The sequence below is a fragment of the Pan paniscus genome, chromosome 8 (assembly GCF_029289425.2).
Source record: "Pan paniscus chromosome 8, NHGRI_mPanPan1-v2.0_pri, whole genome shotgun sequence".
Lineage (NCBI taxonomy): Eukaryota > Metazoa > Chordata > Mammalia > Primates > Hominidae > Pan > Pan paniscus.
The window spans coordinates 105453535-105480213 of NC_073257.2; the positions used below are offsets into that span (position 1 = coordinate 105453535).

The 26679-nt window shown below is 44.8% G+C and overlaps 1 protein-coding gene across 2 annotated transcripts in view; it reads right to left on the reverse strand.

Annotated features, from left to right (window-relative positions):
- The window catches only part of MYOF (myoferlin), a 175798-nt gene that overhangs the window by 111690 nt on the left and 37429 nt on the right, over positions 1 to 26679 (reverse strand). For both annotated transcript variants that reach the window (XM_063607824.1, XM_003825366.4), the window contains exons 4-5: positions 12746 to 12854; positions 7399 to 7486 (exon numbers count right to left, since the gene is read on the reverse strand). In XM_063607824.1, the coding sequence (XP_063463894.1) occupies positions 7399 to 7486; positions 12746 to 12854 (197 nt within the window). The remainder of the gene's footprint in view (positions 1 to 7398; positions 7487 to 12745; positions 12855 to 26679) is intronic.

The following is a 26679-nucleotide window of genomic DNA, read 5'->3' on the forward strand; positions in this document are numbered from 1 at the left end:
GCAGCGTTTCTCAAAGTGAACTCCGAAATCTGCCTGCATCAGGCTCTCCATACAGACCCGGGGCTCCCCTCCAGATGAGCTATATTAAACTCTCTGGAGATGGGCGCCAGATGACTGCACGTTTAGAGATCTCCCTTGATGATTTCACTGTGTCTAAATGTTGAGAACCACTTGTTTATGATGAGCACTTTGATTTTCCTAAATATCCTAGAGAAAAATTGGACTAATATAATCAGTTTACTAGACAAAGCCACTTGATTAGAAACCCAATCCTGGAAACAGTGCCTGCAACAATCTTCTGGCACATGGATCATTTTCCAGTTAGGCTCCGACCAAGTCAGTCCCTTGTCATGGAGTACCTTTCATGGAGCCCCATGGTCTTCCCATCAAGGACAAATAACCCAGCCTAGGACCTACTACCCTCAGGAACATGCTTCGCTTTCAACACACTTCTGAATGAGCCAGGAGCTTTGGCATATTCACTAGCGTTCCCCAAAATGCCCTTCCTTTTTTCTTCTTTTTATTTTTTTTGAGACGGAGTATTGTTCTATCGCCCAGGCTGGAGTGCCGTGGTGCGATCTCGGCTCACTGCAACCTCCGCCTCCTGGGTTCAAGCAGTTCTCCTGTCTCAGCCTCCAGAGTAGCTGGGATTACAGATGCATGCAACCACGCCCGCCTAATTTTTATATTTTCAGTAGAGACAGGGTTTCACCATATTGGTCAGGCTGGTCTCGAACTCCTGACCTCAGGTGATCCACCCACCTTGGCCTCCTGAAGTGCTGGGATTACAGGCATGAGCCACCGTGCCCGGCCCCAAAATGCCCTTCTTAAAAAAAAATTTTTAAACCATATTCAGTGCCCATCTATCATTCACTCACTCATTCATTCACTCAACCAACCAAGCATTTATTAACAATTATGACTTCTCAAGGGCTGTGCTAGGCACCATGAATACAGAGTTGCAATACACAGCTGAAAAAGTACTTTCTGAAAGCAATTGTTTCCTATATAACAATTTGGTCAATCTCTCTGGAGGAATGTATTACATTCAGCTCTGGGCTATAGTTATTCATGTTTATCTCTTACCTTCCTACTGAACTGCAAGCTCCTTGGTGGTAAAACAATGGCTTTCTCACCTCTGTATGTCCCATAGTCAGGTGTCAATAAATATTTTCTGAACTGGATCAAATTTAATTTTAAGGCTGGGCATGGTGGCTCATGCCTGTAATCCCAGCACTTTGGGAGGCCGAGGCTGGCGGATCACCTGAGGTCAGGAGTTCAAGACCAGCTTGGCCAACATGGTGAAACCTCATCTCTACTAAAAATTAAAAAAATTAGCCAGGTGTGGTGGCCGGTGCCTGTAATCCCAGCTACTTGGGAGGCTGAGGCAGGAGAATCCCTTGAACCCAGGAGGTAGAGGTTTCAGTGAGCTGAGATCACTGGGCAACAGAGCAAAAACTCCATTAAAAAAAATTAATTTTAAGCAAATGACTTTGGGATTCATGGAATGAAAGACATTTGAAGCAGTGAAGTCTGGCTATGAATGAGTTTTTGAATGTCTATGTTTGGACAGGGCGCAAATTTAACAGATGGTGCTTCAAAAATAGACGTGAGATTTTAGAAATAGTTTCTTCCAGCTACGGGAATGTAGGCTCCAGTTAAGCGGACTGACATCTGGCGAATTAAGTTGCCATGGTAACAGGTTTTCAGGTCAAGCCTGGAGACTGGGTCAGCCCTCCCCTCTGTCATGGGAACAGTCTTCCAGGGGGGTCAATGAAAAGAACATCTTTGACAACACACACTTTCAGTCAAGCCACCAGTGCCCTAAGGTCTCTACCTTTTGTCATCTTCATATAAAAGCTCTAAGAAAGAATTCCTTAAAAAAGAAGCCCTCAGGTGTTCACTTCCTGTGATATGTGATCATAACTAGCTTCTACAAATGGCAGGGGCAAATTTTCCTAAAAATCTTAACTTTTGTATTCCAGCATAAATACTTCTAATTTCTCCTCTGCAGGAGCCACTATGTGGAGAAGAACCTTTAAAATCAATACCAGAAGTTGCTGGCAGTGGTTATCTCAGGAGGATGGGACCCAGAGATTTTCACTTTCCATGTCATGTATCTCTGTGACATTTACATTTTATTAAGCAGATATTTCTTTTTTGCTCGAGGAAAGAAAAACAAGCTCAAATTTTAAGAATTTGAAAATATATAAATCAGAAGAAGCAGACATTACTTTTACATAGAATGGTAAAGTTTTAGGGTTTCTTTAAAAGTCAGTTGAAGGGAGGCCGGGTGCAGTGGCTCATGACTGTAATCCCAGCACTTTGGGAGGCCAAGGCAGGTGGATCACTTGAGGTCAGGAGTTCAAGACCAGCCTGGGCAACATGGCAAAACCGTGTCTCTACTAAAAATTAAAAAATTAGCCAGGCATGGTGGCACGTGCCTGTAATACCAGCTACTCAGGTGGCTGAGCACAAGAATTGTTTGAACCGGGGAGGTGGAGGTTGCAATGAGCCAAGATTACTCCACTGCGCTCCAGCCTGGGCGACAGACTGAGATTCCACTTCAAAAGAAAGAAAGAAAGAAAGTTAATTGAAGGGAAAAAAGCAAATTCTGGGCCAGATGTCCTGCTTATGTCATTAAGGTATGCAATGCCAAGAGGTATGGCTGTCTTGCTGTTCTCTGTCTCATATTTGTTTGTCTTATATTCCCCCAAGATTGTAAGTTGTTTTTTCTCCTGGTGTCTTCCCTAGCAGGGGGTTGCAGTAGGTGCTCAAAGATACCTTTTCTCAGTTGAACTGAATTACCATGTGATATAATTTGGATATCTGTCCCCTCGAAATCTTATGTTGAAATCTGATCCCCAGTGTTGGAGGTGGGGCCTACTGGAAGGTGTTTTGGTCATGGGGGTGGATCCCTCCTGAAAGGCTTGGTGGCTTCTCTGCAGTAATGAATGAGTTCACCTGAGAGCTGGTTGTTTAAAAGAGAGTGGCACCCTTGCCTTCTCTCTCATTTTCCTCCTCTCTGATCATGTGATGCTGGCTCCCCTTCTCCTTCCCCCATGAGTGGAAGCCTCTTGAAGCGCTTACCAGAAGCAGAGGCTGGCACCATGCTTCTTGTACAGCCTGAAGAACCATGAGCCAAATAAACTTCTTTTCTTTATAACTTACCCAGCCTCAGGTATTCCTTTATAGCAATGCAAACAGACTAAGACACTATGTTAGGGAAAAGAAATGTTTTCCCTTGAAACATCTAGATAGTTGAGGCTATTAGAGGTTGTTTTTTTTTTTTAAATGCTGAAGGAAAGTTTCTCTTAGCCAGATTAGGAAGCCGACACACAGAATGCCACCTTTGACCCAGCCCCGGCAAACATTCATTTTATAGAACAAAGGCAGCACTTCCAGATCAAAGAGCCCAGTTTATTTTTTGTAATAAAGAAATTTCACATTACTTCTCAGACTTTTGGCTAAGATCAAACAGAAATTTCACTCTGTCATCTTGCATTTAAAAATAAAATTGCCCTGCAGACACAGCTCATTTGCAGACCAACACTTGGTGACCTTCTTTGTTTGAAATCCAAATAGAAGGAACCCAAGTTTTGGTTCATTTCCTATCTTAGCTGAGCAAAGTCAGGGATTCTAAAGAACTTCCGTGGGAGAGCGGGGCTGCGCTTGTGCAGTTCCCTGGTGCTGAGCCCGCTGTGAGCCAGACTCCTAAGGGGATGGTGGACTCCTTCAGTCTACTGTCCTGCTGGGAGCACTGGTGCTACAAACAAAGGCTTAAACCAAGAGGAAAGGAGAAGGAGCCTTGGGTGGCAGGGATTTTCTCGCCAGCAGGTTTAAAAGTTCAATAGTTGGGGCCAGGCGTGGTGGCTCATACCTGTAATCCCAGCACTTTGGGAGGCCAAGGTGGGTATTTCACCTGAAGTCAGGAGTTCGAGACCAGCCTGGCCAATATGGTGAAACCCCATCTCTACTAAAAATACAAAATTAGCCGGGCATAGTGGTGCACACATGTAATACCAGCTACTTGGGAGGCTGAGGCATGAGAATCACTTGAACCTGGGACACGGAGGGTACAGTAAACAGAGATCATGTCACTGCACTCCGGCCTGGGTGACAAAGCAATATTCCATCTCAAAAAAATAAAATAAAATAAACCCAGCAAGCAATGTTCTTACTTTATCAATACTAACAAATGGTGTGGCGCTGATCTCTTTAAGTTTACTCTTTTTACTTGAATGAACCACAGTATTTTTTTTTTCCTAAAGGCCTGGCAGAAGGGGTAACACAAGAGGACCCATTTAATATTTTGGCTCTTGGAATGGAATCAACATATGAAATTGTCTTTTATCTGCCAGTGTACTGGGTTGAATACTGTCCCCTCAAAATTCATGTCCACTGGAACCTCAGAATGTGATCTTATTTGGAAACAAGGTTTCTGTACAGTTAAGATAAGGTTGCGGACCTTAAGAGAAGGTTAGGACTCACCCTAATCCACAGTGACCTTATCTTAACTTGATTCGGGTGGGTCCCAATCCAATGACCAGTGCCTTATAACAAATTTGGACGTGGACACACAGAGAGGGGTCGGGTGCAGTGACTCACACCTGTAATCCCAGCACTTTGGGAGGCCAAGGCAAGCAGATCACTTGAGGTCAGGAGTTCAAGACCAGCCTGACCAACATGGTGAAACTCTATCTCTACTAAAAATACAAAAATTAAGCGGGTGTGGTCACGGGCGCCTGTAATCCCACCTTCTCGGGAGGCCGAGGCACGAGAATTGTTTGAACCTAGGGGCAGAGGTTGCAATAAGCTGAGACTGCACCACTGCACTCCAGCCTAGATGACAGAGCAAGACTCCATCTGAAAAAAAAAAAAAAAAAAAACCCGAGTGCAGTGGTTTATGCCTGTAATCCCAGCACTTTGGGAGGCCAAGGTGGGTGGATCACGAAGTCAGGAGATTGAGACCATCCTGGCTAACACGGTGAAACCCTGTCTCTTCTAAAAATACAAAAAATTAGCTGGACGTGGTGGCGGGCGCCTATAGTCCCAGCTACTCAGGAGGCTGAGGCAGAAGAATGGCGTGAACCCTGGAGGCGGAGCTTGCAGAGAGCCGAGATCGCGCCACTGCACTCCAGCCTGGGCGACAGAGCCAGACTCTGTCTAAAAAAAAAAAAAAAACAAAAAATCAAAAACAGACACATAGAGAGGAAGATCCTTGAGCCACTCAGGAGCTATATCCTAGAGGGGAAAAAAGCAACAAAGACACCAAGACACACAGGTAGAACACCATGTGACAGCAGAGGCAGAGACTGGGGTGACGCATCTACAAGCCACAGATGCCAAGGAAGGCGGGCAACCAACAGAAGCTGGGAGAAAGGCTGAGAGGCTCCAGAAGTAACTAGCCCTGCTGACACCTTGATTTCAGACTTTTGATTTCCAGAACTGCGAGAGAATATTTCTGTTGCTTAAGCCACCCGGTTTGCGGTAGTTAAGGACAGCAGACCTAGGAAACTAATAAACAGGGTCTAGCTTAGGAGAAACGACAGTATGAAGAAAGATGCCCTGATCTTTCCAATTCAGAGGCTACTCCAGATAGCCCATCAATGAGGGCTGCCTTGTGCAGGCCAGAAAGCGCCTAGTGCCTTTCCCACACAGATACAAATGCTGGTAACAATAGTCATCGGCAGCGGAGGTCTGAGGGAAATGGGTGGGACCACTCAGTTCTGTCCCTGATGGTGTTACTGGTGCTGGCCTGTGTCCTCTGTGTTTCGTGGTTTTTTGTTTGTTTTTTTTTGTCATCACTGCTGTGGAAGCAAAGGGAGCCATGGATGTTCTTGAGCCACTGCAGGGCTCCCGCAGGGCTGAGTGTCCAAAGCCAAGTAGAATGCTCAGGGTGCCGCTAGGAAGAGGGCGATGGGCAGAGCATGCTGCTGATGTGCTGGGGCCATCTCAGTCTTGTCACCAAGAGGAAGCCACCTAACCCTCACTGGAAACTCACAACTACTTAGTCAAAAAATGGGCCAAAACATTCATAATGGGTGCATAAGCAGGGGCAGGGGCTGAGGTCAGGCTGAGCAAGATGAGAAGTCAGGTGGGACTGGGCAGGACAGGCAGGGAGGGTGCTGCTGCAGGTGTCAAGTGAACCCTCGGGCGGCCGGAGAGCCAAGTTCCCAACCAAGAGAAGCAAGAAGAAGATGAGCCCCGAGGAGCCACCTCAGCAACAAGTGCAGGACTTCCTCCCAGGAGGGAGAATTCCATTTTTTTTTTTTTTTTTTTTTGAGACGGAGTTTCACTCTGTTGCCCAGGCTGAAGTACAGTGGCACAATCTCGGCTCACTGAAACCTCCTCCTCATGGGTTCAAGCAATTCTCCTGTCTCAGCCTCCCGAGTAGCTGGGATTACAGGCCTTCACCACCACACCTGGCTAATGTTTTTGAATTTTTATTAGAGACAAGGTTTCACCATGTTGGCCAGGCTGGTCTCGAACTCCTGACCCCAGGTGATTCACCTGCCTTGGCCTCCCAAAGTGTTGGGATTACAGGCATGAGCCACCACGCCCAGCCAGGAGGGAGAGTTTCAAGGAAGCAGGTGAGTGTGGTGAGATAAGGGGCCCCTCCCTTCCCGGGACACATGCCGAGACTGTGCCTTGGTCATGCATCTTACGGCTGAGGAAGGGACAGAGACTTTTAGCATCACGTCATCCTGGGAAAACACTGAGAGGGGGTCCGACTCAGCTGCATGAGAGGACTGATGGTCTTGTAGGCCCTCCCTCCCTGAGCCCTCAGCCCCAACCCCACCTAGAGTGGCACCTGATGGCCCTGAATGACTGGCAACCCATGTCAGAGACCAAGGACAATGCGGGCTATGCTGAAGAGAAGCAATTGCTTAGAGGACCTGGGGCTGTTTGGGGACAAGATGGGGCCGGGGTTATGGGAGAGAGTGAAGGAGGTTCTAGTCGAAGGCCATGCCCATGAGACTGGTGCTGAGAGCAGAGCCCGGTGGTGGCACCTTTGGGAGGTGAGGAGACACACGGAGGAGAGCAGAGGGGCCACTCCTTGAGCCAAACAGCCTGGAGACACTGTATGGGGTGGAAGCCACAAACCTGAAGCAAAGCCCTGGGACATTCTGCTGGAGCCTGCATGTGCTTTTTGTGCTCACCATGAGGTTGTTCAGTAAAGGGTTGGTTCACCCTTCCCCTCTACCTTGAAGGGCATTTCGTAAACAATTGCAATGTCCCAATTCAGGCAGCCCCACCTGCCTCGCGGGGCCCCTGTCTGGGTGGGCAGGGAGCTACAGGCTTGTGATCAATGGCAGGCTTTCTCCAGACACTCTCCTGTGTGTCTTTAGCAGCCTCCCCCTGGGGGTGGCTGGGCCTTCAGAAGGGTCAGCTTACCTCCCATGCCTGGCACGCTGGGCCCACTCGGGTCATTTGGATGTGGAGCAGAAGGCGGATCATAGCCGATCACCAAGTCAATGGTGGCCTGGGTAGAAATAATTCGTTGCAAATATTATCAGTGCAGGGCACCAGCATGTTATAGACTCAATGCAAGTGACTTCAGCAGGAGCCAAAGTCTTGGAAGGGGTAAGAGAGAGGGAGTAGGTAAGCGAGGCTGGAAACGGGGAGAGGGACACAAGCTCGACTGTTCCTATCCTCCCACTGACAGCCAAGGCAGGGTGGGGAAGTAGCTCCCTGTCACAGGTTGCCAAGTGTATCCTTGCTAAGGGGCCACCTCATCAACAGAGTAAAGTTGTGACAAGCAGGTGTGAATTATCACACACCTCCATCCTAGACTGGAGATGCCCTCCCATCACAGAATTACAATTACAGAGGGTCACTGTAAATGATTAATTTATTTGTTTGCTCATTGCTTATTTCATTATGAATTGCTGAGATTTATTTTCATGCTTCTTTTTAAAGAAGAATTTTAGGGCTGGGCACGGTGGCTCATGCCTGTAATCCTAGCACTTTGGGAGGCCGAAGCGGGTGGATCACCTGAGGTCAGGAGTTCGAGACCAACCTGGCCAACATGGTGAAACCTTGTCTCTACTAAAAATACAAAAATTAACTGGGCATGGTGGCAGGCACCTGTAATCCCAGCTACTCAGAGGCTGAGGCAGAAGAATTGCTTGAACCTGAAGGGGGCGGAGGTTGCAGTGAGCTGAGATCGTGCCACTCACTCCAGCCTAGGCAAAAGAACGAGACTGTCTTTTTTTTTTTTTTTTTTTTGAGACAGAGTCTCACTCTGTCGCCCAGGCTGGAGTGCAGGGCGCAATCTCGGCTCACTGCAGCCTCTGCCGCCTGGGTTCAAGCAATTCTCCTGCCTCAGCCTCCCGAGTGGCTGGGAATACAGGCGTGCACCATCATGCCCGGCTAATATTTTGTATTTTTAGTAGAGATGGGGTTTCATCATGTTGGCCAGGCTGGTCTCGATCTCCTGACCACGTGATCTGCCCACCTCAGCCTCCCAAAGTGCTGGGATTACAGGAATGAGCCACCGTGCCCAGGGAGACTCTGTCTTAAAACAAACAAACAAACAAAAAACAGAGAGAACTTTAAGTGACTAACAAGGCTGGGTGCAATGGCTTGCACTTTTAATCCCAGCACTGGGAGGCCAAGGTGGGTGGATCACGAGGTCAGGAGTTTGAGACCAGCTTGGTCAACACAGTAAAACCCCATCTCTACTAAAAATACAAAAATTAGCTGGGCATGGTGGCAGGTGCCTGTAATCCCAGCTGCTCAGGAGGCTGAGGCCGGAGAATCTCTTGAACTCGGGAGGCGGAGGTTGCAGTGAGCCAAGATCGCGCCACTGCACTCCAGCTTGCGTGACAGAGCTAGACTCCGTCTCAAAAAAAAAAAAAAGTGACTAACAAAACATGTATATAAAGTTGTGATTCATAAAATAGGTTAAAAAAAGGAGAATTGAATCTGGCTAAAGAGGAAACAAATATGCAAACCATAAAGTTAAATATAATTGCCATTTCTGTTGCATAATCTGTGACCTCCAAAATGCCTAGAGCCAAATGAAAAGGGAAACTGAAAACATTATGTAGCTTTCACTACCAACGGAAGGAAACATACTAGTTCCTTACAAGAGACAATGTTATTCCTACTTATAAGAGCTGAGATCAATTTCTCACATGGAGTATTATTTTAGGGCAGAGTTTGCTGTATACAGTACTTTTTAATTTCATGGACCCACAAAATTTCAAGCAATTTGCTAGGGGAAATCAACATTGGGTTGCTAACTTGTATTTTGCCAAACACCTACCCACAACTATCATCTACTATCACAATCACTTTATAAAAGAGAGGCATTTTAACACCAAAAATGAGAAGAGACAAACCTCAGAATAAAGGGAGTCCTTTGCAAATAAGGATGGCACACACGTACACACACACATATGCACACACACACAAGGTGACCAGATAAAATCTGGACATCTGGACAGGACATCATATTTAGGACATAGTTACACTGAGAAATTATTCGTTGTTTATGTGAATTTTTTTTTTTTTTTTGAGACAGAGTCTCACTCTGTTGCCCAGGCTGGAGCACAATGGCACAATCTCAGCTCACTGCAGCCTCCGCCTCACACCCGGGTTCCAGTGATTCTCCTGCTTCAGCCTCCTGGGTAGCTGGGATTACAAGCACGTGCCACCATGCCCAGCTAATTTTTGTTTGTTTTTTTTTAATAGAGACGGGGTTTCACCATGTTGGCCAGGCTGGTCTCAAACTCCTGACCTCAGATGATCCACCCACCTCAGCCTCCCAAAGTGCTAGGATTATAGGCGTGAGCCACCTTGCCCAGCCTGTATGTGAATTTAAATACACATCCTATATTTTCATTTGCCACTTTTCCTACATCTGGTAAAAACACACACACACACACACACACACACACACACACACACACACACACACAGTGCATTGCCCTTTTTCCATTTTTCTGTTCATCAGTGAATACTCCCTCATATACTGGCACATCGTGTGTCTTGGAACTACTGCTCTGGAAGGGACTGAACAGGATAAGGAATATGACCCTAGCCACAGTTTCACAGCACACAAAGAATCATAAGAGCAGCATCTCATGGCTGAATGCAGGGAGCACTGAAGGGCTTAGTTGCTAAACTGAATCTAAGAATCAAACTTTTCAAACCTAGAAGAACACACAGACAACCACCCCCTTGATCTGTGGTTTTCATGCTGTGTTCTATAACCTCAGGATTCCCAGAGGTGCTCCAGGGACCCCCAAAAGGGTAAGAGGAATTACAGGGGGCAGGGCTTGAGGCCATTTACTTTCCTTACTCCATGATATGGTTCAGATGTTTGTTGCCTCCAAATCTCATGTTGAAATGTGACCTCCAATAGTGGAGTTGGGCCCTGGTGGGAGTTTTTGGGTCATGGGGGCGGATCCCTCACGAAGGGCTTGGTGCCATTCTTGCAGTAATGAGTGAGTTCTCATTCTATTAGTTATTGCAAGGTCTGGTTATTAAAAAGGGTCTGGCCCCTTCCCCCTCTTCTCTCTTGCTCCCTTTCTCACTATGTGTCACGCCTGCTTCCTCTCCACCTTCCCCCACGAGTAAAAGCTTCCTGAGGCCTCACCAGAAGCTGAGCAGATATCAGTGCCATGCTTGTACAGCCTGCAGAACTGTGAGCCAAATAAACCTCTTTTCTTTATAAATTACCCAGCCTCAGGTATTCCTTTATAGCAGTGCCAAATGGACTAACACACTCCACTGAATCACAACAGTTCTGCCATTCTAGGGGTCTACATATGCTTTCTTCTGTGCTTTAAAAAAAGAAGGCAGAAAAATCACTGACTTATACCATCTTTCCTCAGAATCATTTCTCTCAGCTAGGTTTGGGTAAACAGATGATAGCCAACATTTTAAATGTGTGTTTTGATTACAATGCTGATTTGTGGCAAATCTATAAGTTTTAGAGACCAGACCAGCAAAACTGCCTTTCTCTCATATGGCTGTTGAGAGCCTAGCTTTGCTTACAGGGACTGCATCTTTTAGTGTAAATTTTTCTCCCTTTGCCCAGGCTCCCAAGAAAAATAAATTGATTGGAAAATGAAGGGGTTGGAAGTTATGGGCCAAGTACAGTATCTTTATGAGTGCTTCTTATTAATTATATGAAATCTGGGACTTGCGACACTTGAGTCATTTTTTTTTTTTTAAAGCACATGCACTAGAGAAAGAGAATTCTGGTCTTGCATCAGAAAATATTAAGATGTACTTATTTTTTTAATTTTTTTTTTTGAGATGGAGTCTTGCTCTGTTGCCCAGGCTGGAGTGCAGTGGTGTGATCTTGGCTCACTGCAACCTCGGCCTCCTGGATTCGAGCGATTCTTCTGCCTCAGCCTCCCAAGTAGATGGGACTACAGGCACGTGCCACCATGCCTGGCTAATTTTTTGTATTTTTAGTAGAGACGGGGTTTCACCATGTTAGCCAGGATGGTCTGGATCTCCTGACCTCAAGATCCGCCCGCCTCAGCCTCCCAAAGTGCTGGGATTACAGGCGTGAGCCACCGCGCCCAGCAAGATGTACTTATTGAGAGAGGCTGTGACCAGAAAACATCCAGCACCCAATGTAATAAAGATTATGAGGCCAGGCATGGTGGCTCATGCCTGTAATCCCAGCACTTTGGTAGGTCGAAGTGGGAGGATCACCTGAGGTCAGGAGTTCGAGACCAGCCTAACCAATATGGTGAAACTCCATCTCTACTAAAAACATAAAAATTAACTGGGCATGGTGGCACGTGCCTATAATCCCAGCTACTCGGGAGGCTGAGGTAGAAGAATCACTTGAACCCAGGAGGCAGAGGTTGCAGTGAGCCGAGATCATGCCACTGCCCTCCAGCCTGGGTGACGGAGTGAGACTCCATCTCAAAAAAAAAAAAAAAGATTATGATATTACAGTCTTCATATTCCAAGCTTATGTCAATGAACTGCCTTCTACAGAATGTTTCAAAGAATATCTGACACACAGAATTATACATAACCACACAAATGTTAACACCCACATGGCTAAGCACAGAGCTACACCTAGAGGGGGTCACCCTCACTCTATAGAATTATCTCATAGAAAATCAAATCTATCAAATTTGCTAGTTCTGTGATTGAAAGTATAAAATAAGGTCCATGTCATTTGCAAACGGGCCCAGTTTTTTTTTTTAAAGCACACACACTTGAGAAAGATCACCAGAAAAATCTCAAAACCAGATTTTTTGTGTGTGTAGTTAGCTAATTATCAATTGATACCTTTTCCTTTTCTTTTCTTTTTTCTTTTTTACCAATTGGTTCTGACAATTTAGACATTTTTCTTTTCTTTTCTTTTCTTTTCTTTTCTTTTTTTTTTTTTTGTTTTGTTTGAGATGGAGTTTCTCTCTTGTCACCCAGGCTGGAGTGCAATGGCATGATCTCGGCTCACTGCAACCTCCATCTCCTGGGTTCAAGCGAGTCTCCTGCCTCAGCCTCCCAAGTAGCTGGGATTACAGACACCAACCACCATGCCCAGCTAATTTTTGTATTTTTAGTTGGGATGGGGTTTCAGCATGTTGGCCAGGCTGGCCTCGAACTCCTGACCTCAGGTGATCCACCCAAAAGTGCTGGCCTCCCAAAGTGCTGGGATTACAGGTGTGAGCCACCACGCCCAGCCTTAGACCTTTTTCTTAATGGAATTTTGCTCAATCATCTCACTTCAAAGCCATTCAATAAGAGAGAAAACACTCACCCCAGTATCTTGCCCTTTTTCATTTAGCAGGGAGATCAGCTTGTACGGCAGGGATCTGCTCTGGTCACCAGTCAGGTCCTTCAGGGCTACAGTCGCCGTGCCAATTAATCTGCAGGGAAAACAGGAAAGCACATAGCAGCCTAAGTAGGAGATAGGCTTCCAATGACTCAGGACCTCTCAACCCCTACCTCTTCGTCTGTTAAATCATTGAAGTCACTATAATGAGATGTGGGCCATTTTGCTATTAGCCTTGCAGGGCCTTTTGGCAGTAAACATATCTGCCATCACTTCTCCATTACAAGAGTCAAACTCTGGTGCCTATGAAATTTCTTTCTTTTCTTTTCCTTTCTCTTTTTTTTTTTTTTTTTTTTTTTTTTTGAGACAGACTCTTGCTGTGTCACCCAGGCTGGAGTGCACTGGGGTGATCTCCACTCACTGCAGCCTCCACCTCCCAGGTACAAGTGATTCTCCCACCTCAGCCTCCCAAATAGCTGGGATTATAGGCACCCACCACCACGCCCAGCTAATTTTTGTATTTTTCCTAGAGATGGGGTTTCGCCATGTTGGCCAGGCTGGTGGTCTCGAACTCCTGACCTCAGGTGATCTGCCCACCTCAGCTTCCCAAAGTGCTGGGATTATAGGCGTGAGTCACCACTCTCAGCCTGAAATTTCAACAGTCATGAATGAGATAGAGGGGCAAGAGGTAAAGACTGAATAGAGTGGCCAGACACAGTGGCTTATGCCTGAAATCCCAGCACTTTGGGAGGCTGAGGTAGAAGGATCAATTGAGTCCAGGAGTTTGAGACCAGCCTGGGCAAGATCATGAGACCCCATCTCTACAAAAAGTTAAAAAATTAATGGGGTGTGATGATGCATGCCTGTAATCCCAGCTACATGGAAGAATAAGATGGGAAGCTCACTTGAACCCAGGAGGTTGAGCTTGCAGTGAGCTATGATTGTATCACTGTACCCAGGCTGGGCGACAGAGTGAGACCTTGTCTCAAAAAAAAAGAAAAAGAAAAAAGAAAGACTAAATATAGCACCCCACTACCCCCCGCCAGAATCCAGGAAGAGAGAAAAGTAGGACAAAATTCAGTAAGAGAGGAAGGCATTTCTCTGTAATAGAAATGTAAAAGGACCCATAAATCTTTGCCCACTGTGAAAATATCCCCCCAAGTAGACCTTCTAGGGTTGTAAATAGGTTGCTAGTTCACTGATAGGGTTAGCTTGCTATCCCCTGTTTGATGGTGCAGCATTCAAACGTTCAGTGTGTGTACTTCTCTCTTCCTAGAACTTGGTGGATAATATCAGCCTCTGCCACTTACCCATCTATCTCCTATCATACCTAACATATTGGTACAGAAGTACCCTCATGTCTCTGCTCATGAGGAAAGCCCCCTCAACTCAGGGATTCTTGCCTGTTTTACTCACTACTCTAACACAGTACCAGATTATAGTAGATACTTAACAGCAGGTTCCTGAATGAAGGAAAGAATAAATAAGTCTACATATATTGAGAATTAATACTCAAAACATTTTTATAGTTGGGGAACATGATCAAAAACACATATAGAACACACATTCGCCAGTCTATATAAAAATGTAACCTGTGAAAAATAGCCTGTAAATTGGGGTTATAACATGAAACATGAATGAGAGTAGGTAAAGCCAGGAAGTTCCTTGTGTGAAATCCAATCAGAAAGACAAGAGAGTCACATGCTTTCAGTATGTATCCCGAAAACGGACAGAAGAAGTATTTAGAATGTTTTATTTATTTATTTATTTATTTTGAGATGGAGTTTCGTTCTTATTGACCAGCCTGGAGTGCAACGGCGTGATCTCAGCTCACCACAACCTCCGCCTCCCGGGTTTAAGCAATTCTCCTGCCTCAGCCCCTCGAGTAGCTGGGATTACAGGCATGCGCCACCACGCCCAGCTCATTTTGTATTTTTTTAGTAGAGATGGGATTTCTCCATGTTGGTTAGGCTGGTCTAGAACTCCCAACCTCAGGTGATCCACCTGCCTCAGCCTCTCAAAGTGCTGGGATTACAGGCGTGAGCCGCCGCGCCTGGCCCAATATTTAGAATTTCTAACTGTTACTTACTTATATCCTGTCTACATTGGCACTGACTTGTACTAGCAGATAAAATAGAAAATCATTAGCATAAAAATAGAAAGTTAAACATTGAGTCCTTAAAGTGATAGAAGAGATTCCTTATGCCAAAATATCTGGGTGAGGAAACTGTAATTGAACATTTCTATGTAACTCTGGGCTTTTGGGCAAACATAATAATCAGGAAAATTCATCTTGTGGAAATGCATTTTATTTTAAAATATAATACAGTATATTTAAAAATTAGAAAGTAAAAGTTGTTTCTCAGAGGTGCTCCGGGTACGCCACATGGCAACATAGGCACATCTTTTTGAAGTGATAGATGTTAGCAGCATCTGTATTATTCTCCCCAATCCTCTTCAGTCTTCAGAAATAGGACTAGGTTTTAATGCTGGGGTCTGTAACCCAACCACATAGGTCCAGAGACTTGGCAATATTAATAAGTGCCTTCACTTTCTATGAATAGGATATTGCACAAGACCAGGAAATTGCTATAGCACCCTGTTTCACCCAATTTACCCAATGACAGGAGCCCTCTGTACATGGTTTCTTGGAAAAGTGCACTTTCTTGTAAAGAACACCACACAAGACGATCAACAACTGCGATGGACTCTCATCCCTTCTAGTATCACAAGCAGGATTTGTAGTTGGGGCCAGGTGCGGTGGCTCATGTCTGTAATCCTAGCACTTTGGGAGGCCGAGGTGGGTGGATCACTTGAGGCCAGGAGTTCAAGACCAGCCTGGCCAACATGGTGAAACCCCGTCTCTACTACAAATACAACAAATTAGCCAGGTGTGGTGGTGCGCACCTGTAATCCCAGCTACTTGGGAGGCTGAGGCAGGAGAATCACTTGAACCGTGAGGCAAAGGTTGCAGTGAGCCAAGATCAGGCCACTGCACTCCAGCCTGGGCAACAGAGCAAGACCCTGTCTCAAAAAAAAAAAAAAAAAAAAAAAAGAATCTGTAGTTGGCAATGGAAAAGAAAATTTTTGCCTCCAGAGGGACAATAGGGAACTTTTCAGCCCTTTTTGGTCAATACAGAAATTAATTCTCAGTCAATGCTGAGAATTGGTGGGAATTTTCTCCTGTTTTGTTGTTGTTATTGCTTTTCCTGCTGCTGTCGTACATTTAACTTCTACATGTTACAAAACCATAATTTATTGTTATTATTTTTTTCTCAAAACAATAAATTATCTTTTAAGGAAATTTTAAAAATAAAACTATCTTTTACATTAACAGAAAAAAAGATTGGATGGGAATTTTACAGAGTATGTTTTTAGATCAGTATGTTTTTTAGGCTTTTTTACAGGAGTATTTTTTTTCTCCTTACTTAGATTTTTATTCCCGTGACATACTGAAGACACCCATTACTCCATCTCCACCAGACAAAACAGATGAGCCTCCAAACAAGGTGAAAGCCCCTAAAATCTCTTCCACATCTCTCTCAGCCACACAGCACGAGTATTAAGGAGAATTTATTTCCATGGTTTTTAAGTCATGAAATCAGCAAATTGAGTTTTCAAGAAAATCAAAACGTAAAAACTAGAGGTTTAAAAGTCATCCAACTGGTATTAAATGTCTAAATGCGATGAAAGATGTGGAAACAAACTGGACTTCATTCCTTGCAATTTCATAATTCATAGCCTAACCCTAGGACTAAGACAGCAACACTGCACACTTGAACACGTACTGATTTGCTTCTGCTAAAGTCAAAATGACCGGAATCTCTGTCATCAATAAATAAATCTTAGAACAAACAGTGCAACACGCTGGGACAATGCTGAAGTAGAAAGAGGGCCAGCCTGGGGTTGGACCAGCGTGTCTCAACCTCAGCACTACTGACATTTTGAACCCGTTGATTATTTTTATGGGAGGCTATACTGTTCAGCTAGATACCATTTGTGATCATCGAAAACTTCGAGGCACATTGCCAGTGGTTCCCTGGAGGGCAAAACTGCCCCAGGTTGAAAACAACTCCTGTTCTATTCATAACTCTGTGTCCCCACTTTCTTGAAGTACTTGGCTAAGTCACCCAACTCTTCGTTATTTGCAAACAAGTGGATTGAAGCAAAAAATTTCTCAAACGCTTTCCAGCTCTAACAATCTGCTGCTAGGCTTGTATATGTGATGCTTTCTATATATGTCTACAGGAAACTATCTAATGTTAAATATTTCTTTTCTGGCCAGGTGCAGTGGCTCACACCTGTCATCTCACCACTTTGGGAAGCTGAGGTAGGAGGATCACTTGAGTCCAAGGAGCTCCAGACCAGCCTTGGCACACACACAAAATGAAAAATTAGCTGGTTGTAGTGGCTCACACCAGTAGCCCCAGCTACTTGGGAGGCTGAGTGAGTCGTGAATGTTCCATTGCATTTCAGCCTGGGCAACAGAGCAAGACCTTGTCTCAAAAATAATAATAATAATAAAAAATTATTTTCTCTCTCTTTTTTTTAAAGTCCTACTCTCTAATTTAGAGGGAAAAAAATCTCCTAGAACATGCTCATGTTAGACCATCTAGAATGCTAGGCAGGGTTTCTGCCTTCAAAGAAATTGTCTTATAATGTCGTGAATCAAACTAGAATTCACACAAGAGTGTCAGGAGAGAAGGTTACGCCAATAACAGAAATGTGGAATGCAACTCGTGCTATGTAATACAATAGTGGGGCTTATGGTTAACTGGAAAGAGCAGGCTTGCCTAAAACACAAAGCCTTCCTGCTGACCTTTTATGGCCTGGAGTGGTTTTACAACCTCCATTCTGACCCAATCAGTATCCGCTAGTTTCCCTTCCCCCAGAGAGGGTAGTAACAGATCACTGACCAGGAAGGGAGTAAAATAACAGAAACCAATTATAAAGCCTAACCTCAATTTCTTCTTTTAGAAATCTTTAGTTCCATATCCTATTTGAAAAGAAAGATTTGCTTTCTCCTAAAATTCTGATGCTTTTGTAGGGGGGACACATAAAAGAAAACTGGATTTATTTATTTATTATTTTTTCTGAAGTAAAGATAGTGTGTTTAGATGATGGCCTGCAAAGACTTTAATCCCAAAAACATTTTTACAACAAGCTGACTTCAGGAAAAATTCAAACAGAACTTCTAGGAGTTTTCATTGTGAATTGAAGAAAATACGCCCCATGGATAAGTCTGAGCTCTGCAGTGACTCCCAGAGCACTCCTGGCTGGGCCTGTTTTCTGTGACGTTGCCTGGATACAAAATACTGTGAAAAACTGGGAAATGATGACTTGGCCTCTTACAGAGGGGATAAGAACAGTTTGGTCTGACCATAAGCCAATTTCCTTTAAAGGAGGTGACACTAAACCAAGAGTCTTTTTTCTTTTCTATTACTAATGCTATAAAAATGCTAGAATATTACAGTGTGACAGTGAGGGGGAAGCCTTGCTCTATATTTTCATGGAAAAGTAAGTCTCCCCATGAACTCCAACCAACACTAAAACAGGACTACTGTCTCAAAAGGAAATATTTTAGTGAAAGAATCTCGACGTCCTCTGGCCCTCCAGCTTTCCTTGTGGAATTAATAAACTGCAGATGTCTTCAAAGTGAAGAAAAAGCCAGTCATGCTCCTTTGTCTTTCAGCCCACGAATGTCATAGAGTTTGGAGTCGAGTCTCTATGTGACATCAAATATTACACAATGGGAGCAACTACTTGAAAATGAGATGTTATGATTGGGGGAATGAAAGAGTTTAATTGTAAACCAGTCAACTTAGTCTTGCAAGTATTGGTTAAGAGCCGCTTAAACTGTTTTTTTTTCTTCTTTCTTCTTCTTCTTAAAATAGACAGAGTATAGTTTGTTTACAAAAGAGAAATGGAAAATGTTCTCCCCTTTAGCACGGCGCAAATGTGAAGGGCCGCATGCCTCTGGAGTGAGTAAGGGCTTTGCCGGCTGACTCTTACTCAGGGGAGCTCACGTATACCAAGTTGTTCCTCTATGCAGCAGAGACACAGCCCACATGATTTCTGGAGGAGGAGTAACTTGGAAATTCCTTCATGAAGGAAGGAAAAAATGTGTTGGAGGCTGAGAAATAAGTCACATGTTGCACTGTTTCTGCCTCTAGAGATCGCAGCATGGTCTCAACTTCCCGACCTCTAAGCAGGAACAGCAATCCCAACCTGACTGGGGACAAACACGATTCCAAGCTGCTCCTAGGTCCCCTGTAGGAAACCTAAAAAGATGGTGAGCTCCCCACCCTCGAAGCAGGGGCTCTCGGCTGGCCGTGCCTTGTCATTCTGGCAGGCCTATGGCCCTGGGGTTCCAAGGCTGGACCCCATCTCCCTCCCCAGCACTTCTCCCTCTCCTGGGCCAGTATCTGTCAAGCTCCTGCCCTGATCCCCAGCCAAAAGGCAGGAGAGCCAAGGATGCCCCCTGTGAACTAGACTGGTAGGAGAGGCCGTGTCAGCTGACAAAGAGTCTTTGCTTGGCCAAACTTGAGTGGAGCTCCTGAGCCTCCTCCTAGGCCTGTGCTTCCTTATGAAATCCGGTGTTAGCAGAGAATCCTACTCAGTCAGTTTAGCAAACAACCCCCATCCGTGAGATCTGATCACCCTCCATATCTGATCGGGTTTCTCATTCTCTGCCATCCCCCACGTGATGTCCTCAGCAAGAATCCTGTTAGGTTGGGTTAGCCAGAATCCCCCTGACTGTGACATTTCCTCTTAGGAATTTTCCATCCACTGACCCCCCACACTCCTCCTTGGCTATCAATTCCTACTTGCCCATGCTGTATCTGAGTGGCACCCCATCTCTCTTCCTTCCCACGAGTCTCCGTTGCAGGGGTCACTTGAGCTAACTCAGTCCTGAATGAAGCCTTCCTGCCCATACTGTACCAGGTGTCACTGAATAATTCTTTCTCAACACGCCCATGGCAGCAGCTCATATCACAGGAAACTATTGCTAAGGTAAAATCCCCGCAAAGGCTGCGCCTCGGTTCACCCCTCCACTTGCACTTGCCCGCCCACCCTCACTCGGCCTCCGCATCGTCTCCCAAAACATTTCTCAGAATGTGCTTCCCCAGACGTCCCTCACCAGGGCGTCTGCAGATTCCCAGATCCCTGAGTCCGACTTTTTCCTTTCGGTAATTCTTAATACCCAGGAAGTCCGAGAAACAATGGTCTAGACAGTGACTCCCAATGGCTGTGGGAGTAAAGTGGAGGAGGTGGAGGGCTGGGGATAGGGAAGGCAGAAGGCAACGCGGGATCTGGGGAGAGGGGGGCTTGAGTGGTTTTGAAAACATTCAGCATGGGAATCCAGGCTCACGTTTGAGAACCACGCATCGAAGTCCAATTATTTAATAGAACAAACTGTAGCAGGCAAATTCCATGAAAACCTCCTAGGAAGGCCTAGTGACCTGCGCTCCCCCCGGGAACTTCCGCTCCTGACTCCAGGCCAGGACTGCCAGAGAACCTTGCGGCTCTTTTCCTGCTCATCGAAAGGGGGTGTGGCTTTTTAAAAGGTAGAAACACTGATCCTCAACCGTGATTCCCAAACCTGGCTGGCACAAGTCTCGCCTCTACTTTTAGCTCACTCCACGCCCTGGTTTTGGAATCACTGACATAGCCTGAAGGCTGTGGCAGGATTTGCACGATTTTCGTGGCCAGCATCTACTGTGCTCTTTTTCCCAGCCCCTCCCACCTCTGCAACTCTGGCCACTATGGTATCACTGTTAACACCTGCAAAGGGCTGAGTGGAAGCCCAGGTCTCCTCACCAAAACCCTCCGGGTCAGTGAGGCATTGAGGCCAGAGTCTGTGGCTGCGAGGAGCAGGCTAACTCCTCTGGCATGGAGGAGATGCTGAATATTATTTCTTGAAGAAATGGTCACCTGCTATTTCGTTATTTTCACCTGACCAATTCTGTGCCTGCCTGCCTGCCTGCCTGCCTGCTCTGATGGTTCAGTAGAGTTCCGATGCTCTGTCTCCAGCTAATTCCCTCAACCGTTAGAATCAAAGTAGTAGTTTTTTCATCCATCCATCCATCCATCCATTTATTCACTCTTTCATGAACTTGAACCTTGTAAGATAAGGAGGGACAGCTTTGCCTGATGACTAGGAACGTGGAGGCAGGCAGACCTGACTAATTCAGACTCAGGCTGCGTACAGGTTAACTTCTCCGAGCTTCAGTTTCCTCATCTATAAAATGGGGATAATGACAGCTCCTACTTAATGGTATTGTTGCAGGGATTAAAAGGATGATATGGCAAGTGCTTAACAGTCACCTTGTATTATTATTTCAGACACTATGCTAGAAAAAGAGATGTACAAAAAGCATATGAAGACAGGGCTCCTGGCTAGTACTTGGCAGTGAAAGCTGGTCTGAATCAGCAGGGGGCTGGGCAGGTGGGCATGAATGAATAGATAAGAACCCTTTGTAACTACCCACATCCATTTCTATGTAATCACTATGTAAAGTTCTTAAAACCAGTTCTTTATCTTACCTACATTAAATAGCCCTTCCCCACCCTTAATACTACATATACCACAAATCTTTTTGGGAAACAATTTTTCTTTTCAGCGTTAGACCAGAGGTAAATGTCAGCTGCAGCTGAATTCTCATAAAATCCAATTTAGTGGAATCTGAATGAAGTCTGTAAACTTCATAACCCATTATAAAAGATTCCCCAGGCCGGGTGCAGTGGCTCACGCCTGTAATCCCAGCACTTTGTGAGGCCGAGGTAGGTGGATCACGAGGTCAAGAGATCAAGACCATCCTGGCCAATATGGTGAAACCCCATCTCTACTAAAAATAAAAAAATTAGTCAGGCGTGTTGGCGGGCGCCTGTAGTCCTAGCTACTCAGGAGGCTGGGGCAGAAGAATCACTTGAACCCGGGAGGCAGAGGTTGCAGTGAGCCGGGATTGTGCCACTGCACTCCAGCCTGTCAACAGAGCAAGACTCCGTCTCGAAAAAAAAAAAATCCCCCAAAACAAACCCTTATACAACAACCCTATCTAAACCAGCACCCACTCAGACCTCACCCTGCTGTTTTCTCTCCTTTACCTTCCTTTATTTGCTTCGTATCACTTATCACCATCTGTTATGTCATATGTGTATTTATCTGTTCCCTCTACTCAGATGTTAGCTCCATAAAAGGTATGGAGTACCCCTAGTGTCTAGAGCTGTGTCTGACACATAGTAGGCATTAGTAAATATTTGTGGCATGAATAAATTAGCTGATACATCATTGAAGATAGTCCAATGACCTTGCAAATTATTTACAGGTTGTAAATCTTCCTGTCCTAAGAGATCACCGGCCAAAGAGCCATCAGAAGATAATTACAGCTCTTGCCTTTATGAGATGCCTTTCTCTTTCAGCCTCTCTGGGTATCTTTCTCCAGGGCTGTGGCCCAATCTTATTTAATCACAAGATCTTAACAGATACCAACAGGATTGCAGTAGCTACTTAATCTGCCTTCCAAAAAGTGCAGTTCAGCCTCTCCCCATATAGAGACAGCCAGCCCAAACCAGGTCAGATCTTTTCAGTGTCGTTGCTCTAATACAGAACTAAAAAGAAATCAGAACTGAGAGTTCTGCCCCACAGTAACATCTGCTTCTAGTTTAGATTTTTGAACAGCCTGAGAAGCTACTCCAGTGAGAAGAATCTGTTTCAATCCATGGGCTATCCTATCCTTCCTCACCAACCAACCCCAGGAGAAGAAAGACCACCTTCTCCCACTGTCACATTTACATGGGGCAAGGTCAGAAATGAGCTTTATAACTAGGAGAAATAAAAGTAATAAAAGCTTAAAGACAAGGTATTTCATATACTAGGGAATGAAAAACGTCTTATAAGCAATATCACACTTTGCCCTACCAAATTAATTTTATTGCAAACGCAGTCTTTTGTTTTTTCTAATTTAAAACAAGCTAGGGAGTTAGTACATTTCTTTTTTTTTTTTTTTGGAGACGGAGTCTCACGCCGTCGCGTCCAGGCTGGAGCGCAGTGGTGCAATCTCCGCTCATTGCAAGCTCCACCTCTTGAATTCAAGCGATTCTCCTGCCTCAGTCTCTGGAGTAGCTGGGATTACAGGTGCCCACCACCATGCCTGGCTAATTTTTGTTTCATTTTTTTTTTTTTTTTTTGAGACAGAGTCTCACTCTGTCACCCAGGCCGGAGTGCAATGGCATGGTCTCGGCTCACTGCAACCTCTGCCTTCTGCATTCAAGCGATTCTCCTACCTGAGCCTCCCGAGTAGCTGGGATTACAGGCGCTTGCCACCACATGCAGCTAATATTTGTATTTTTAGTAGAGACGGGGGTTTGACCATGTTGGCCAGGCTGGTCTCGAACTCCTGACCTCGTGATCCACCTGCCTCGGCCTCCCAAAGTGCTAGGATTACAGGCGTCAGTCACCGCGCCCAGCCGAGAGTTAGTACATTTCACAACGTAAGCTAGGTCTTTTCCTTTTTCTAATTCTATATTCCCCCCGAACAACCTCTCACTTTCAAGTTTTAGCACCCTGGCCCTCAACCTGAACCCATACACACACACATATACACACACACACACACACACAGAATAAACCTTGGAAAGTCTGGGCTCTGTGTAAGAGGATTTTAACATACCTATGTAAAATCCACATGCCTCCACTTAAAGAGCTGAGTGACCTTTTACAATTTAATGAACCTCTTTCAGCCACATTTTTCTCATCTGTGAGTTGAAGATAAGACTGTCTGACTGACTCATAGTTAATATAAGGATTAAATGCAATTGTAAGTGAAATAGTTTTAGCATCGTCTCTGACACACAGTAAACCTAGAAGAAAAAAATTAGCTATTTTGTTGTTCATCAGGAAATTGAAGTAATTTTTTCTTAATTATATCAAATTTGCCCTATATCTACTATTTATTGAGGAAGTATCACAGTCCCCATTATAAAGATTAAGAAATTTGCCAAGAGTCACCCAACCAACAAGAAGCAAAACCAAAGTTCTATCTAATCTCATGATTGTACAGCTGGCCACATGCCCACACCTCTTACACAAGAACTGGAATACATTTCCTTCTAGGTATATTGTTAGGCCTTTTTGTTATCTCCTTCCTACAATACGGCAAAACAGATGCCTTGCTTGAGATTTATATTCAGAAACTGTTTCTAACTTTGTTCTGCATTGGTGTGGAAGTATATATAATGGTGGTTTTGCATGCACAAGTACATGTATTTGGAGGGCAGAAAGATACTAGAAATGCAAATTCTGAGACAGATGATTATGGTCACTTTATTTCAGACATTGTAATTTTCATCTCTAGCAGTCCAAGTTAATTTTTTTAAATTATCTTCCATGTCCCTACTAGCATGCTCAAGCAATTCTCCACCTTCTTGAATCTATAGAATAGAATTCCAACACTCAGCGGGGCACGGTGGCTTATGCCTGTAATCCCAGTACTTTGGGAGGCCGAGGGGGGTGGGTCACATGAGGCCAGGAGTTCGAGACCAGCCTGGCCAAAATGGTGAAACCCCGTCTCTGGTAAAAAAAAATACATAAATTAGCTGGGCATGGTGGCATGTGCCTGTAATTCCAGCTACTCCAGAGGCTGAGGTAGGAGAATCATTTGAACCCAGAGGCGGAGGTTGCAGTAAGCTGAGATTGTGCCACTGCACTCCAGCATGGGCAACAGAGTGAGACTCTGTCTCACAAAAAAATTTTTTTAAAGAATTATAATACTTGTTTTACTGTCCATGTCTACTGATTGTGTGCCATTTCTGGGTCAGTTTCTATTGATTGTTTTCTCTCTACATTATGGAGGCAAAATCCTTCCCTATGAATTACAAGGTGTTTCCCCTGGTTGGCGGGAACATAAACTCTTTCTAATCCTGCCTCAAGCAGTTTCCTCACTCAGTTCTCAGCTGAAGATTCAAGGGGAATTCTCTGCAAGTCTCTGAAGTGCTCTCTCTGTCTCTCCTCTCTCTTCTCTCTTCTTTCTTCTCTCTCTCTCTCTGTGTGTGTGTGTGTGTGTGTGTGTGTTTCTCTCCTCTTGGTCCACTAGTAACCTTGGCATCTTTAGACTAACCTTGGCATCTTTAGACTAACCTTGGCATCTCTAGACTCCCAGCTGCACCTCTCCAACTCTGGGAGACAACAAGGATCCCTTTTCTTGCATTGCAGCATGGAAATGAGTCTCTCTAGGCATTAAGCTGGGAACTCTCAGGGCTCACCTCATTTATCTCCCATCTCTTAGAGATCACTGTTCTGTGCCAGCAAAGTCCAACATCTGAAAACTACTGTTGCATGTATTTTGTTTTAGTTGTGTCAGGTGGGAGGGTAAATCTAATCCCTTAGCATAACGGAACTACAGTCAATTCCAAACTACAGTCAATTTAAGGATGAGAATTCTGAGGCCTGGAGAGGGTAAGTAACTTGCCCAGGTCACCCACTAGTAATCAGTAGAGCTGGGTCTCTAATCGGCTTCTGCCTGGCTCCAGAATCCCAACTTTCAAATACCATGCTCTCCTGCCTTCCTGTGAGCTCAGCCTTGAGTTCCACATCTCTCTACAAAAGGGCATGAGCTTTGTGAGAGAGGTTTGTTTCTCTTGTGTTCTGACCTTTGTATCCTGACCCCTTTGCAGCTTAAACCCAAGTTGGAACTAGGGTGCTGTTTCAGAGAGCCGAGGTGGACAGATTCCACACTGGTGGCCCATTACCAGTGAGCTGACAGGACAGCTGCAAGGTGCTTCGTAAATGGTAAATGTCATCCACGTAGGAGCATCATAAACTCACTTGTTCACTCATTCATCCAACAAACGTTTATTTAGAGCCTACTATATGCCAGGCACTGTGCTAAGTGCTGGTCTTACGGCATTGAACAAGAGTGACATGGAGTTTACTATCCAGTAGAGAGAGAACAAATGAATAAGTAAATAGAAAAGAACATTTCAGATGGTGGTGAATGCTGAGCTACATATAGCAGGTGTGTGGACCAGCACATACCCTGAGTACTTGTCTAAAACACAATTCTAGCATGTATTTGCTCACACAGACTCCTTTTCCCATTCTTACACTCACATGAGCTCCCTAATAAGAAGGGCTTTGAAAGAATAAAACAGAGTAATAAGATAAAGAGTGACAGGGAGGGGCTGCTCTAGGCTGGATGATCAGACATGGTGAGGCCCAATGACAAGATTTTACATCTATTGCAGTTTGAGGGAAGGAGCATTCCACGCAAAGGGAACAGCAAATGCAAAAACTCTACGCAGTACCTCTTTTTTCTCCTGGGCATGTGTGTCCACGTGTGCATACACACAGACACACAAATCTGAAAACTTGTCAATATCTTTTATTTCTACATGTACAGGTTCTTGAGGATGGCACTTTTAGGAACTCAAGGGTAGGGCCAGGATGCCAACAGATCAGGGTCCCAGCCTCCACCCCTCTGAGGCTCAAGTCTACTCTCTACTTCTCAAGGTCACTGTGAAGAGCAAATGAGATGAGATATAGTCTCTTCATATATCTGGTCCATTGCAGAATATAGGCATAAGTGACTTCCTACTCAACAGTATAAAAATGCTTAAAATTTTTACCTAGGGTGGAGCTTATAAAAGGTAGCAATACACTGATATTGAGAATTAAATTTTTTTTGTCAAAATTAGGAAGAAAAATCACTTCTATTTCAGCAGAGATAATTGATCATTCTACCTACATTTTGTTTACTATAGGTAGTCAGAGGCTTTCAGTATAACATAAAAGTCAAGTGTACAGGCCTGGATATAGATGAGCTGACTCTAACACACACCTGCTGTGTGACCTTGAGCAGGTTACTAAACCTCTCTGAGGAAAAATAGGACCCATCATATGAGGTGTGTGTGAGGATCAA